The following is a 15,055-nucleotide window of genomic DNA, read 5'->3' as shown; positions in this document are numbered from 1 at the left end:
CTATTGTTCATGTTTTTCTTCTAACAGCTTGTTGTCGCTTTTCTAAACAATAAGGATTGTTTCATTCAGTAACTGTGTAGTATTGATGTCTTTATATTCTATGCAGTTTCTAAAGTTGAAAGAGTTTAATGCGCTTTGTCCTTATAAATTGAATAAGTGTTTTCTGGCTACAGTTTCACCCTTTCCTGTCTTGTCTTTTCCTGCCCTCTTCCGCATGTTCTGCATGGTATCTGTCCTGCTGGTGCTGCCTTCACCTGGGTCCTCTGCATGTGTTTCTAACCCCAGGGAGAAGGAATCACTTTGCCTACTACAACTATCACGCTTATGAAGGTAACGCTATATTTAATACTGTTCTCTCATTAGTCACTAAAAACATCACTGACTGTAAATCTTTTGTTTCTTTTTGACAAATGAAAGGCTATCTTGCTTATTTTTTTTTTTCTAAGGGACTGCTTCTGTCAAGTAGTTACCTATCTTGTCAGCTGCCATTTAATTATTCAGTCTGTGAACAAACATCAATTAGGTCATGAATGTGCTACCATCCAAAGAGTTCAACTTTCTGGTTAAGGTTAAGAACTAGATTTCACAGGGTGGTTTACAAGCAGTGTTGTGGTAGAAAGAAAAATGTTCTTTGATCCATTAGCTTGTAAAATTCATAGTTCAAAAGTGAAATGGGTAAATGGCATGGAACTTAACTGTACTTTGTAGTGTTTGACTGCATTGATGCAGTGGATGAAATCCGTGATTATTTTTATGTGAAATTGTATTTGGACTACTGGTGAAGTGACCTCACTTTTCTGCTCTGTGGTGTTCCATAGCATCCTTTAGTATTTCTTCTGCCTGGTTTGTGGTGTTGTCTAACATGAATGGTGTAAGTCAAAGAGATTTAGCCAGGTTAGACAGTAGAGACTTGTTCAGTTTATATCTGCAACATTTGAAATTGATACCCTACAAATCTTTATGGATCTTTAGTTCTTCTTAGAATTTAGTATAATGTGCAGGTATGCCCTGGTTTGGTCAAATAGACAAGAATACAAAGCCACTTTCTTCTTCACTGTGAAACGTCTACCAAAGTATCTTTTTCTTTCCCTAGTTTTTTTAGCATCTATTTCCTCATTTGTTTTCTAGACTGCTATAAAAGTACTGTGTGTCTGTCATTGTTGCTCACCCTTTCGTGGCTATGGAGTACAATACTGGGGTTTAAAGAACTCTGTTCAAACTTACGCCTCCAAAAGCTCAACTCTTTGAATTCAGATTTCCATTTCATTAACAGCATTATTCCAGAGAGAGAAAAGTTCTGCAGAGTGTGCTGAACTAGTATGCATAGATAAGCTGTGTAGGAACATCTGACCATTGAGCAGAAAGCTTAAAATTTGATTGCAATTCACTGGGGAAAAAAAAATTAAAAATTGCAATTACTTAAACATTTATCTCAGAGTGTGAAAAGAGGTCTTAGTACTCCAGAGTCCATTCTGTCTCTTTGGAACAATGGATTTCAGGATACTTGGATTTATTGTAGAAGTAACTCCTGTGAAAGTGTCCTTCTTTCAAAACATTGGCTGTTTATATTCTTGTGGAAGAGCCTGGCAGAATTCAGTTTCATGCCCTGTGCAGTCGCACTATTTTAGTAAGTTTGCTGCTGGACGTATATCCCATTTTTTCTGCTTCTCAACAGCTGCTGATGTTGCTGATTGTATTGACTGCTTTACATACTGAAGATTAGATTCAGCACAGTATGGTAGAGGATACACTTCAGTAACTTGTGGCTGTAAGTGTGGCAGTCAGAAATTGTCTCTTGTCTTCCGAGTCATGTAAATGAACCAATAAACTGAGATAAGTCTGATAGAAATAGACTGAAGTGAGACATGAAAGCACTTTCATACTGTCTGTTATCTGTGAATAACAGATATAATCTGCTGATGAGTTCTGGGAAGTTTCTAACGTCAGTTGTTTGATCGTAATATTTAAAGGCTAGGAAAAATGACAAAAAGACATTTTTTAGGATGTAAGCACCTGCGATTTACCCTACAAGCCTGAAGTAAAAATTATAAAAAATCATGAAAGTAAAAAAAAAAAAAAAAAGGCAAAACCTGAAGTCTTTTCTCTCTCTGCCTCATCACAAAAAAGCAACCCTGAGCTGTAGAACTGACAGCAGTGGGAGATGCGGACAATATGCAGGTATAACTCCAACAGAAGAATTACAGGAGGTTGAAGCTTGTAAGCCTTGGCCAGGGCAGTTTCCCAATCCAACCTTTTTTTCCAAGAACAGAACTGCAGTATGGTATGTGGTAACACATTTACATGTTAGTTTGAGGGAGCTTTGTTGTCTGTCACATTCCTCGCTGCATCTTCCTTTACCAAAAATGTTTACTTCTGCTGGAAGTGCACACTCTGATTGAAATACAATAGCAGAATTATCTCCTGAATTTGACATGATATTTTAAATCTGCCCAACCAATCTCTTAAACTTCTTACTGTCAAAACTCTTAGCACTCATAAACTTGTGCAGGAGGAAATCTGCTGCTTTTCAAATGTGGATTTAACTAATTTTTAATTGAATAGGTGCAGTCTCTTGTGTGCACATTTTTGTTCAACTTTGGGCTTACTTGTTTTCTATGATCTGATCTTCATCATTTGGTTTAGTCTGGTTTTAAGTCAATACTCTTTCCCAGCATTGTTTCAAGCACTGGATTAGCAAAATCAATTGAAATTATAATCTGCAAAGTGGTGTAGCTTCACATTTTAGTGGTGAAGTAATTCATTTAAAATATATAGCCATGAAGGGCTTTCTTTTCAGTCCGTCAAAAATGTACATTTGTGTACATCAGTGAGTTGATGAGCTTACAGTGATTGTTTACTTCTGTTCCATACACAGTTTTTTTTTGCTATTTCAAGTGTGATTGACCTGTAACTGCATAAACCAAGTCATGAAATCTTTGTATTGCATCCTTAGTGTGGAAATTGATAGAAAGCCACAGTTTTCACAGGTTTTACATAAACAGTTTTACTAATGACTACAGGTGAATAGTAATATACTGTGCATCTTCTTTATACGGGCTGTTTTATAGAGGTTTTTACTGTACATTTATGTGCTGTAGGGTTTTTGAATAACCCTTTTCTTCCTAAATCACTGTTTCCTGCCTGGCCTTTGATGATAAGGTCTGGTTTTTGGCTGAGGGTTACCTCTTGAAATACCAGTTTTCAAACTGCAGTAGGCAGTATACACAGATGTGTATGTATCTTTGTACATGTATGTCTGTCATGGGGGAAAATAACTTGTGAAACTTATTTCTAATGCAAACCATACCAAGTTTGTTTGAATTCTCATATGTTGTCACTGGGAAAAGCTATGTTTAGTGTATGCAGTACTGGCTAATGTCCTAGGTCTTGCTTCTTCAGCTTGTGCCTGGGAGGTATGTTGCAACTCAGTTTTCTAGGCTTAAAAAACCCAAAAACCCTAGAGGTTTTCTGCCGCCTGTTTAGTTCTGCTAGTCAGTCGTGGGTGCCATAAATAGAGTACAGGCCATCGTTCTTCCATGGCGCGTGTTTACTTATGCACACTTATAAACCGAACAAGTTTGTATAGAATTCATCCATTTTCCTTAGGCCTCTTCCTGCTTCTTCTGATTACTGCCCACCTTTCTGAGAACTTTGAGCTTTCAAATTTCTGAATTAAAAGAAAGTTATTGTTGTGTCAGAGAAGAAAACCCATATATATTCACGTGTGCCTCTCCCTGCCCCCCCCCCAAAAAAAAAACAAAAAACACAAACACAAACCATCAAATTCTGAACTTTTAGTCATATGACTTAGAACATACGTGCTGCCTTTCTGAGCCATCAGTAGTCTTTGAAAGTTTGGTGCTTTGAGGCTAAGAACAGTCTTCTTGGACTGTCATGGTTTGGGGAGCAGGGACTTTGCCATGGGTATGTCAGAATCTGTATCCCGCTGCAGGGAGCTGAGGAATGCATTCCAAACAACATTTAGAGCTTTCAGCTGAAAAACAGGAAATACAGGACTTCACACTGTCGTATAATGCAACCTTCCTTTCCTCTTGCATCCCTCCCCTAGAACAAAAAGGCCTTTCATCCTGTTTAGAATTTGTAGCAATTCTCTTCAAGATTAGAATACCTTTTACTGTAGAAATTGGCTTTTACTGATGGATGATTACTTGTGCTCCAAATAACTTTCGGTAACTCCTTGAATCTTTCTCATTTTCCTGGGAGGAAAAAAAAGTGTTTGTATCTAGTGCTGTGGTTTTAAAAGTTTATTCTTGTTACATTGGACACTCCAGAGAAACAAGACAGTCTTAATTTGTCTCAGAAGAAACATCGTGATGCTAAAATATATTTCTTATGTGAAAGCACATTTTACATGACATGAATCTGTATTGATATATACAGTAGTGCAAGGCAAACGTTTATTAGCAGGATCTTGGTACCGATCACTTATGCACAAGTGCTAAACTCAGCAATGAGATCCAGAAGTTACCTTAAATAAACACTTGAAAACCATAATATTTTATCATGTGTTTTACAGAATAATTCAGAAATATGTAGGAATATTTTAAAGTTGTGGTGGTGGTTTTAAGAGGGCAAAAGTGAAAAACTGTGGGGTGGGAAATACTTAGTATAGCAGTGAAATCACTAGACCATAAAGCCGCCTCTTTAAGCTGTATATAAAGGGCTTAGGAGAAGGTGCCATAAGAAATTATTAACAAAACCCCTAGATAACTATCCCTGACTTTTATGCCACTGACTTCTGAAATTCCAGTATTTTTGCATGTGGAATAAGGGTCTCTGCATCCAAACAGAACCTTGTATCTTTTGGGTGCCGGTTTTAGCAAAATGCATGTGTATAGGAGGAGGAAATGTTTGACTTTTGGATTCATAAATAAATAAATGAAGAAGCTACTCTGGTTTTAGATGTGTAAGTTGTGGGGAGACATAATAACAGCTCACAGAATTGGGGGTAAGCAACCAAATGTATTCAGTAGTGTATTACATGTCTGCATTTGGTGACATTGAAGATATAGACATATAATTTATAATTGGCATTGTTAAGTATTAAAAACTGCACACAATTTAAATTGCTGAAGATACTGTGTTAGTATTACCTTTTTCAATGTACAATGATATTTGATGTATGTCTCTAGACTCAAATATTGTGATTTAATGAAAGGTTTATCCCTATACCTGACAAATACTTAGGGGACTGAGTGCTCTTATCTTTAATACTTCTTTTGTGATGGATGATATACTACTGTTACAATTGTGATTCTAAGTATGTTCAATAAGTGGATATTACTATAGGATCAGCACTTTAACTCTGGTATTTATAGTAGTAGTCTATGGACTGTCTCTGCCTGATGTCTTTTATGTCCCAATAACATCACAACACCCCAAGGAGTTAAATGGCTCACATTCTGTTTTTAATGAACAGATCCTGGTAGTAATGCTGGAGATTCTGTTTATATTGACTTTAATTTAAAATTTGAAGATGACTAGTATCCTACTGAAGACAGTATCACTGTGTCTGCCATGGCTTTAGTAATATTTTCAAATGCTTTTTGGGGATGACTTGAAATCACTGTTCAAGTCCACAGATAATCTTTGCCTTGCAGCCTCCCTTTTTTGCATCTTCCCTTTGGAGAAGAAATTGAGGAGAAGTCAGAAGTGGCACTACCAGTTTAGTATCTGATAGTATTTAAGGTTGTAGTCTTTTCTGGGAAGTGGGGAAGATTTATATGTATACCAAAACCCATCTGTGTTAGCCTGTGAAGGCAACAGCTAAATCTGGTGCTGCATCCAGTGTGTCTTGCAAGATTTTATTCTATTTGGACAATATGTTCTTCTGGGGGGAGGAGAAAGTTGAACTTTATCTTTGACTTCATTTTCTGCAAGATGAACGTATAGGTCAATGGCACTGTGAGGATAAGCCAGAAGTGCTACAGTGCTGTGTATCAAGACTAAATCTGTTATTGGCAAATATTTTGTAAGATGCTCTTTCAGTAGCTATTTAATACCGATTTCACTGTCTGATGAACAGGAAACAGGTTTGGCATGTTGGCCACCTCACAGAACATATTGCTGATAATCTGTACTTTTACTAAGATAAATAAATACTGTAATAATAGAGATCTGTAGATACCTTGTTTTCTAAATCTTTTTAACCCGTATTGGTATACATATATAAAATCTCAGAGATTAACAAAAATTGTTTTACTTAAACTACTGAGGAAATAGAGAAACTTTCGCAAAGTATGTACAGAATAGGAGTTCTGGATTACTTAGTTCTTCGTACTCGTAGAATACAACCACTCTGAGTGGCCTCTGTCTACTTTCAATGTTTTCACACTACAACGAACAACTTAAGTTCCCAATAAATCTTGAAAGAATGTCACTCTTTTTTTGGTGAACGTTGCTACTCTGAAGTAAATTGCAATAATGTAGAAATACTGTGTCAGTATTTGAAATTTTACTTGCAAATTAATATTTGTCACTTGCTGTACAGATGGTTCTGACTCCAGAGATAAGCCAAAGCTTTATCGTCTACAGTTAAGTGTCACTGAAGTTGGAACCGAAAAATTTGATGACAATTCCATTCAGGTATGGGGGGGGGAAAGCGGACTCAGATGACAGAACTGATCTGATCTCTGGTCAGTTATGTATAATTGTGAAAACTATTAAAATATTATGTGAATACCCTTCAAAGCTAGAAGGGTAAATAATGCTGCAATTTCATGTTAACGGTCGTAACTCTGATGATTTATTTTATTTCCTCTCTCTTGCTTTAAGAGGAGAGAAAGGGTTTCATTATTTTTCATGGGGTATTCTTTTTCATCACTAGATCAGATGGTATGTACCAGTATTATCATAACTGCTTAATGGCTTTCAAGTCCTAGTCTCAACCCCTTTGAGTGAGGTAGGATTTCTTAAATGTGTAATGCAGTTAGTTGACTTGTAAATACATTTTTACATCAAAATGGCAAGTGGAAGAAAGCAGTTCTGAACGGCATATGATTTAAGTGAAAACCTCCTCATTAAGGGATTTCTGCTGCACGTTTTAGTTTAATGTATGTTTTATTATCTCTGTTGCAAGGAAGATTGAAGTGAAATTAACTGGTTTTAGTACCACTCATCTATGTTAAATTCCTAAGCAAGCAAAGTTACTAGTCTGTAAATAGGGTAAGCTGCAGCTCAACCTTTTTGTTTTAATTTCTACTGCTGTATAATTTAGCTTATTCTATGTTAATGAATTCTTTTTCCAGTTATTTGGTCCAGGAATTCAGCCTCATCATTGTGACCTCACTAATATGGATGGAGTTGTTACTGTAACCCCAAGAAGCATTGATGCCGAAACCTACGTGGAAGGTCAGCGTATTTCAGAAACCACTATGCTGCAAAGCGGAATGAAGGTTCAGTTTGGGTCATCTCATGTATTTAAGTTTGTGGATCCCACTCAGGATCATATTATTCCTAAAAGACCTATTGATGCAAGTCTTATGGTCAAAGGTCCAAGACACAAAACTGGGTGAGTAAAATTTATTTTCTTCCCACTGAGGTGAAGGGGGAGCCTGGGGGGGGGGGGGAATGGGAGCATTATAAATGGCCTGTGACTAAAGTATGACTTTAAGTGACTTCTGTGCAGCTGCTTTTAAGTTTTAAATATGTAACTATTTTAATACTTGAGCTCCACCTTGTGATTTTTTTTAGGATTAGCAAGTGTCTTTTCCATTATGAAGTATTCAGATGAGTTTTCCTGATGCTCCTTTCTGTATTAAAAACAGTGGAATACCTTTTTTAAAATGTATTTTGAAGTTCATCCAACCTCCAGGAAAAGTAAAGAATTTGCTGAGTGTTTTCAGAGAGCCTGTTTTTTGTATTTTCTCAGATAGTAAGTTTTGAAATTTAACTAGAAGGTTTTGGAAATTAAGTAAGGTAATCACAAAATGAGACTGTCAAGGTAGAGAACTAAATGTCATAATATGGCAACCACTTCTTACAGTAAAAGATTACTTATCTTTTAGTTTCTGTGTTGCAAGGACTAACAGTCCAGAAGTCCATCCTTTTGTTTCTTTGTATATTCATATTTTTCATAGGTGTATAATAAAAATACAAGTTACACATTTAGTGACTTCTAGGGGCTCAGGTATTTTGTTCAGTGACTGTAGAAGTATTCAGGAGAAACAACCTTAAAAGCAGACTGTATAGCATGGAAAAAAATAGCATCGTATCTTCCATCCTCTTGGTCCAAATGGGGCTACTATTGTAGTATACTGTGGTTTAGGGAAGAAATAAATTGGCTTGGGGATGAATGAGAGAAAGATACTTAGGAAAAGAAGCTCTTCTGGCTAATCTGCTGAATTAATTTTGATGTATACTGTAACCATTTTCTTTCTCCACTTTATTTTAATGTGAAAATACACTGTGTGCCTGTTGTAGGACCTGTCTCTAGGAAGACCTCCAGCCATTTATCTGTTGTGTAATGTATCTGCCTAAATCTTAAGCTCGTTCTACATGTAGCCTGCAGATCAATAAAAAAATGCTCTTGCAGGTTTACATAGGCAACTATACTGTACCACTGCAGAGCTTTACCTGGACAGCAGAATCTGTGGCAAAGGGCTACTGCAGCTTGAACAATCAAATATTTTTTAAATCTTTAGAGTAAGCAGATAATAAAATCCATTACTGTGATTTATGAATAATTTCCATTGTCAAGATTGTTGCACATACAGTACTGAAGAGCTGAGCAAAAAATCGTAAGTCTACTACAGTGAATACAATACCTTGAACACATTTTTATGTGGTTTTATATTTATATTATTTATGTTCATGTGATTTATATTTTCTCACTTGACTGGGGAAAAAATGTAACTGAGCACCTGTTTTTCCAGAGGAAGTTATGTGTACATATTTGAGTGCTTTTGTATGAAGAATTGATGCAGTGTTTTAAAAAGTGAATATTAACTGGACTGATGGTATACCTCTTGCATTTTAATTTATTAATTTTAGCTACTCTGTTCCTTGTTTGTTAAATGTTTTAACAATATAATATTGGAAATCGACTTGAAATGTTATACTTGCTTTTAGAGCTGTTCAGGAAACCACATTTGATCTGGAGGGAGATGTTCACAGTGGAACAGCATTACCAACAAGCAAGGTATTATAGTATGACTAAATTAGCAATAAATAATAAAAGATCATGTGTAAGTTAGGTCAAAATTATAATATCAGTAGTATGTGGTAAAGTGCAGTGAGTTCATCATTCTCCCCATCCATTTCCTGGTGGTGGTGGGCTTGGGTATCAGGTGTGCTCTCCCGCTCTCCCTCACTCTGTTCTGTTCAAGTTTGTATTAGCATTTGGCATGCATTTTGTGCCAAGAATTTTTCTAAGAAAAGGAAATCTTTCAAGCTCAGAATAGTTTCTTCCCAAACTAACCTATTGAAGGCAGGTTACATGCAGGTTAGAGATTCCTCTTAGAAACGATACGTCTTTATCTCATGTGTGTAGGTTATGACTATTATCTCCAGTAGGGTAAATAAATGTTTTATATAAAACTTGAAAGGATGTTCAATCTCAGTTTAACTAGACTTAAAATTTAATGGATGTGACTTTAAATTCAGTAGAGCTCCTATGTACACACTGACTAAACAAACTGTCTCTGCAGTCATAATAATACACATTTTATAAGGTTATAATCTCTTCTTGTTTTTTTTTTTTTCTGCACTATCTTTCTGCTAATAATTTATGTTCCAGAGTTGCATTTTTCAAGAGCAAACATAGAGTAAAATGACACCATAGTTAATGCCTTTCTTGGTGCTATGATCACATGCCTCAGATGAAATGAGAGAATGAACTATTTCGGCAGTATGAGATGTGGGAGTCCTCCCAGAAATGCATTTCCTTTCGTATTTTATTACTGCTATTATAAAACTGAAATACTTGTAAGGAAATTTAGTGATATTGGTACAGTGGAGGTATTAATAATGCTCTGATAGATTTTAAAATATATTTGTTAGTCTTTCAATTCTTTTTTTCTTGCCACAGACTTCTGATTCAGTTTTTGTCCTTTCTCTCTAACTTTGAGACTGTGCTTTTTTTATTTAATCTTGGATGCCTTCTTTACCTCTGATATGAATTTATTTAGTGACATCTTGGGAGAAAAAAAAATTGTAAACTATTAAAATGCCTCAAAATTTCTCAGAATTGGAGTTTCTTACATTATTATATAGCATACCTCATGTTCTCCTCAGACTCATTAGAAAAATACTTTCGGTGGACCTAAGAAAGCTTGGGAAAATTTATTGGTTTTGTTTGATTGTTTTTTGTTGTTGTTGAATTGTACTGTTTTGAGAATGTGCATGACAGTTAAATTACTGGTGAATTACTTAATTTCTAACAGTTACTCATTGAGTTTGCTTTTCTTTTTGGAAAAGGGGTAACTAACTTTGATTAAAGTTCTTTGAGACCTGATGAAAAGAGATTCATGGATTGGCACATCAGTACTGAAAAAACTAGTTATCAAACTTGTGTTTTGAGATGCACTTTTTGCTAGGTTTTCTTGTCAAAGCAAATTATTTACTTCTAGAAATTTCTTAGGCAATAGGAAAACACTTGAAATCCTACCAATATTTTGTTTTCAAATGTTTATACTGAAAAGTAATTGCTACATATTTTGCAGCTTAAAGCAGCATGTTTTATCTCTTCAGGGTTTGATGTAATTTGAAATCATAAATTAAAAGTTTCCTATTAAGGAGCTTGTGACACTGAAAGAAAACAGATGAAACTGTACATAAAAAAAAAAAAAAAAAGAGTAGTTTGAATTGCAACGTCTTGTCTTAGAAAATTCTGTGCTGTCTAGCAGATCAGACTTTCCTTAAGAACAGATAAATTACGGCATGGATCAGTAATGTAGGGGAGCATAGCCAGTTTCAAATCTGTTAGCATGTTTAACTTTGTCTCTTAGCTAAAGTTTTCTTTAACAATTCATTCTTATTTTGTAAGAATAACTCATAGTTATTCTTAAGAGTATATGTTAAGAGTAACTGCGCAACTCCTACAGAAGGACATTTGAAATTTTCATTATATGCTCTTGCAAGGCATTAACAAGTAGCTGGCCATTGTCATCTGTTGAATTGCAAGTGTGCTCTTTGATGCGTCTTTGTGGTGAAAACACCTGCTGAGCTGCTGGATTCTGTGCTGTACTCTTTTCTGTTTTTCCATCTCTTTTCAAGCCTCAGATTGACACTTCATTTTAATAGTGCCAGGCACAAATACTGACTAATCCAATGTTTGCATGCTAAGCACCTGTCCTGCTGTTTTGAATTAGAGCACCAGCAGGCTTGATGGTGACAGGACATCATCAGCATCCAGCACAGCTGAACGAGGAATGGTGAAGCCGATGATTAGAATAGAACAGCAGCAAGATTACCGCAGACAGGAAAGCAGGTAGGAAATGTGTTTTCCATTAGTTCTCATAATGGAAAAAACTGGATATGTTTTCCTGATAAATCAAGCAGTGTGTCAGAATATTTTAAACTACCTGACTTTCCCTATGGAAAAGGAGATTTCTATTGAGATCTCACTCCAAATAAAACCCAGGATTAAGAACCAAAGCAAAAACCCTCAGAATATTAAAAAAATAATAAATTATTACTTTGCTTCAATATTCTGCTACTTGTAGTTCTCTCTTTTGTAAAGCCAAGCTGCTTGTTATGTCACAGTATTGTTGATTTGTGGTTAGGCATGTCATATGAAATGCCTTTAGTAACAAAAGTACAATTATTTGAAATTTTCATTTGTCAGTGGCAAGGCAATGTGATTTGCTCTAGAGAGGGACATAACCAGTTCATTCCTATTTCTACAGTAATGTTGTTGGCAAGTCTTGTGAGCAAGAATTTTAGCTACCTCTGAATGTTTGTCTTGTAAAGTTATGTACTTCATAAATATGTGTAACATCTAGTCTTGATGTTTTGCTTTTATGATACAGTGGCTGTTATTAGGTAGATAAATGCTATCCCATTTTGCTCATAGCCCCATCAGGTTTAATTCAGGCCCTGGGAAAACAGTAGAACATGTCCTTGTAGAAGCTATCTCAAGGCACACAAAGGTTGTTAAGAAAAGACAGCATTAATTTACTAAGAATAAATCATACTTGACCAACCTGACTGGCTTCCATGATGAAATCACTTGCATAATTAATGAGGGGAGAGCTCTGAGCATAGTATCATCTACCTTATTCTCGCAAAGCACTGTCACAATTTCCCAGAACATCCTTGTTGATAAGATATGGTCTAGATCAGTGGACCACAAGATGGGTGGAAAACTGGCTGAACTGCCAGGTTGAAAGCGTGGTGATTAATGGCTCAAAGCTTAACTTGGCAGCTGGTTGTGAGTTGAGTTTCTGAAGGTCAATATGGGATCTGATGCTACTCAGTAACTGTATAGACCATCTGGGTGATGGGATTGAATGCATTGTCGCCAAGTTTGTGGGTAATGCCAAACCTGGAGGACAGCAAATAAGCCACAAAGAAGAGCTACTGTTAAAACAGACCTATGCAACAAGAATTTCATGAAGTTTAACAAAAGTAAATGTGAAGGCCTGAACATGAGACAGAAAATGCCAAGAGTAGTGTAGGCTGAAGTCTGTTTATGTTTCAACAGAGCTACAAAGAACCTGGGGTCCTGGTATACAGCAAGCTAAACTTGAGTCAGCAGTGTATTGTTGCAGCAGTGAAGGCAAACTATGTCCTGGGCTGCATCAGCAAGAACACAGCCAACAGATCAAGGGATGTGATCATCCCACTTTACTTGGCATTCGTTAGGCCACACTTGGAATACTGTGTCCAGTTTTGGTGCCCCCAGTTCAAGACAGAGATTGAAAAACTGGCAACAGTCCTGTGATGTGAAGGGACATCTCCACCAAGATGTGTGAAGAAAGGTTGAAGGGATTGTGGGTTTTTTTTTTTTTTCCGTTTAGAGAGGAGGTGGTCTCAAGGTGGATCTAATAACAATCTTCTACTACCTAAAAGGGTAGTTATAGAGAAGATGGAGGCATTGTCATCACAAGGATGCTGGTTGATGGGTGGCAATGAGCACAAGTTGCTTCGGGGGAAAATTGCCCGGCTGTAGGGAGCAGAGGGGAAGAATAGTCACTGTGAGACCAAATTAACATTGTGGTACCTTGTCCAGAGAACTGGTAGAATCTCCCTCACTGGAAATTGTCAAGGTTCTGCTTGACAAGGCTCTGGATAACCCTGGATAAAGTTCTCCTTTCAACAGAAGGTTGGAGCACATGATCTCTAGAGGTCCCTTTCAACTTAGGCTTCTGTGCAATTGTTTTTTCTCTGGAATCCAATGTCTTGGTCAGCTTTGACAAAAAGAACATGTTTATGAAAAGAGTGACTGGGTACCTGGAGTTGGAATTACATAGCTTTGATAAGAGAATGCGCAGGACAGATCTTACCAATGTGTGTAAATACCCAGTTGGAGGAACTTATTTGTTGTGAAAGTGAGTGAACACTGAATCAGGTTGCTCAGAGAGGATGTGGAGTCTCCATCCTTGAAGATTCTCAAAACCTGAGTGGACAAGGTCATGAACAACCTTCTCTAACTGACCCTGTTTTGAGCAGGGCAGTTGGACCAGATGAGCTCCAGAGGGCCTTTCACATTTTGGCAATTCTGTGATTCTGCGAAAACAATTTTTTTCAAATCTTAAGAAAAAATACAAGATTGTATTGCTGTCTACATAAATCAGCTTTTAAATTTAGATGAACTGCTATGATAAATGGATGAAAGATAAGGTACGTGTAATGCAGGGTTAAAGTGCAGTGTTTCAAGTTGTAAAGCTTCTAGTACCTTCAAGGTAGATATATTATTCACTAGACAGAAAACAGAGTTCAGAGATGTGAGCGGTAGAAAAAAGAATAAAAAGGGGCAGAAAACTGTGCTTCCACCTGAACTGAATTCCTGATGTTTTAGTGTTTTGTAGCAGGGGTGTCTTAAATGCTTTCAGTGAAGTTATAGTAGAATACAACTTGATTCTACTCTGCATTCTTTTGTTAGTGCCTGGGCATCCTGAATGTCTCTTTCAGAACTGGAAACTTTCTGAAGATTTAACTCCTCCTTGTTGAATTGCTAGTGTTTTAACTGTAACTTTCCTCTTACAAAAGATAACAAAACCTCTTTGTGAACCTTTTATAGCCTGTCAGAAATTTTTCAGGCTTTTACTGTTAATATTTCTTGAGTTCTAGCTGTACATTTGTATGTGTATGAAGATCATTAAATTTCTGTATTTCTGCCTTTCAGCAGGAGTACTTGTTGTAAAGAGGATTATCTTGTGCTATAGTTGTATGTTTCAAAACTACAGAGCTATCTGTGAGCTGCGGCTTACCTTTACTTTGTTTTTTAAACTTTTTAATTCCTTCTGAAGAGAATAAGCGTGCTAGTCTTACTGTTACTATACACAGGGTTTTTTTTCACCTTGGTACCTGTGTGCGGAAAATGTTTTTAGAGCGGCATTCAAATTGCACTTAGATTTGTGATAGCTACAACTGAAGAGATCTTTTTGTATCACCAGTGTTGACATTGATATTTCATTTGTGTATATACCTTATATGTGTGTAGTACACATTGTGTAATTACATTGAGAGTTTATCTAAATACTGCATCTCTATCACATAGTCTTTCTCGGCTATATTAGCAGAGTCAGGCTGTCAAACTGGGAAATGCCAGGCAATGAGTTGCTTAAGTAAACTGAATTTTCTTCCCCTTTGTGGATATATTTTGTAAATCTTTAGTTAGCCTTTCTCTGTGATTCTCTGGTCTCATTTTCTGAACTTTAAGGACAGTAATCATGGAGTGAAGTAACTGCAATGTTTGCTTCAAAACCCAAAAAATCTTCACAGTTTCAGGTTCTTGTTACTGTACAACTAGTCCACCTATATACTAAGTGTCCTTGTCTTTTCTTTTTGTGTGTGTTCATCACTGCAGTTCAAAGGTGAATAATAAGGCAAATAAATCTTTCATCCAGTCACTCACTGAATGTGTTGAAGA

General features: G+C 36.5%; 1 protein-coding gene across 20 annotated transcripts in view; it reads left to right on the top strand.

Moving 5' to 3' along the window:
• AFDN (afadin, adherens junction formation factor) overlaps window positions 1-15,055 on the top strand; it is a 168,868-nt gene that overhangs the window by 88,986 nt on the left and 64,827 nt on the right. For 15 of the 20 annotated variants that reach the window (XR_013928387.1, XM_080388958.1, XM_080388961.1 and 12 more), the window contains exons 9-13: window positions 286-330; window positions 6,512-6,606; window positions 7,269-7,531; window positions 9,091-9,160; window positions 11,331-11,449. Coding sequence is in view for 19 of the 20 variants with exons in the window: in XM_080388958.1 (XP_080245084.1) it covers window positions 286-330; window positions 6,512-6,606; window positions 7,269-7,531; window positions 9,091-9,160; window positions 11,331-11,449 (592 nt within the window). In the remaining variant the exon portion in view is untranslated. The remainder of the gene's footprint in view (window positions 1-285; window positions 331-6,511; window positions 6,607-7,268; window positions 7,532-9,090; window positions 9,161-11,330; window positions 11,450-15,055) is intronic. The other 5 variants (XM_080388966.1, XM_080388964.1, XM_080388959.1 and 2 more) reach the window with 1 other exon arrangement.

This window comes from Falco punctatus, assembly GCF_963210335.1.
Source record: "Falco punctatus genome assembly, chromosome: 5".
Classification (NCBI taxonomy): Eukaryota; Metazoa; Chordata; class Aves; order Falconiformes; family Falconidae; genus Falco; species Falco punctatus.
Note: the sequence above shows the minus strand (reverse complement) of the source record. Positions and strands in the feature narration are given on the sequence as shown.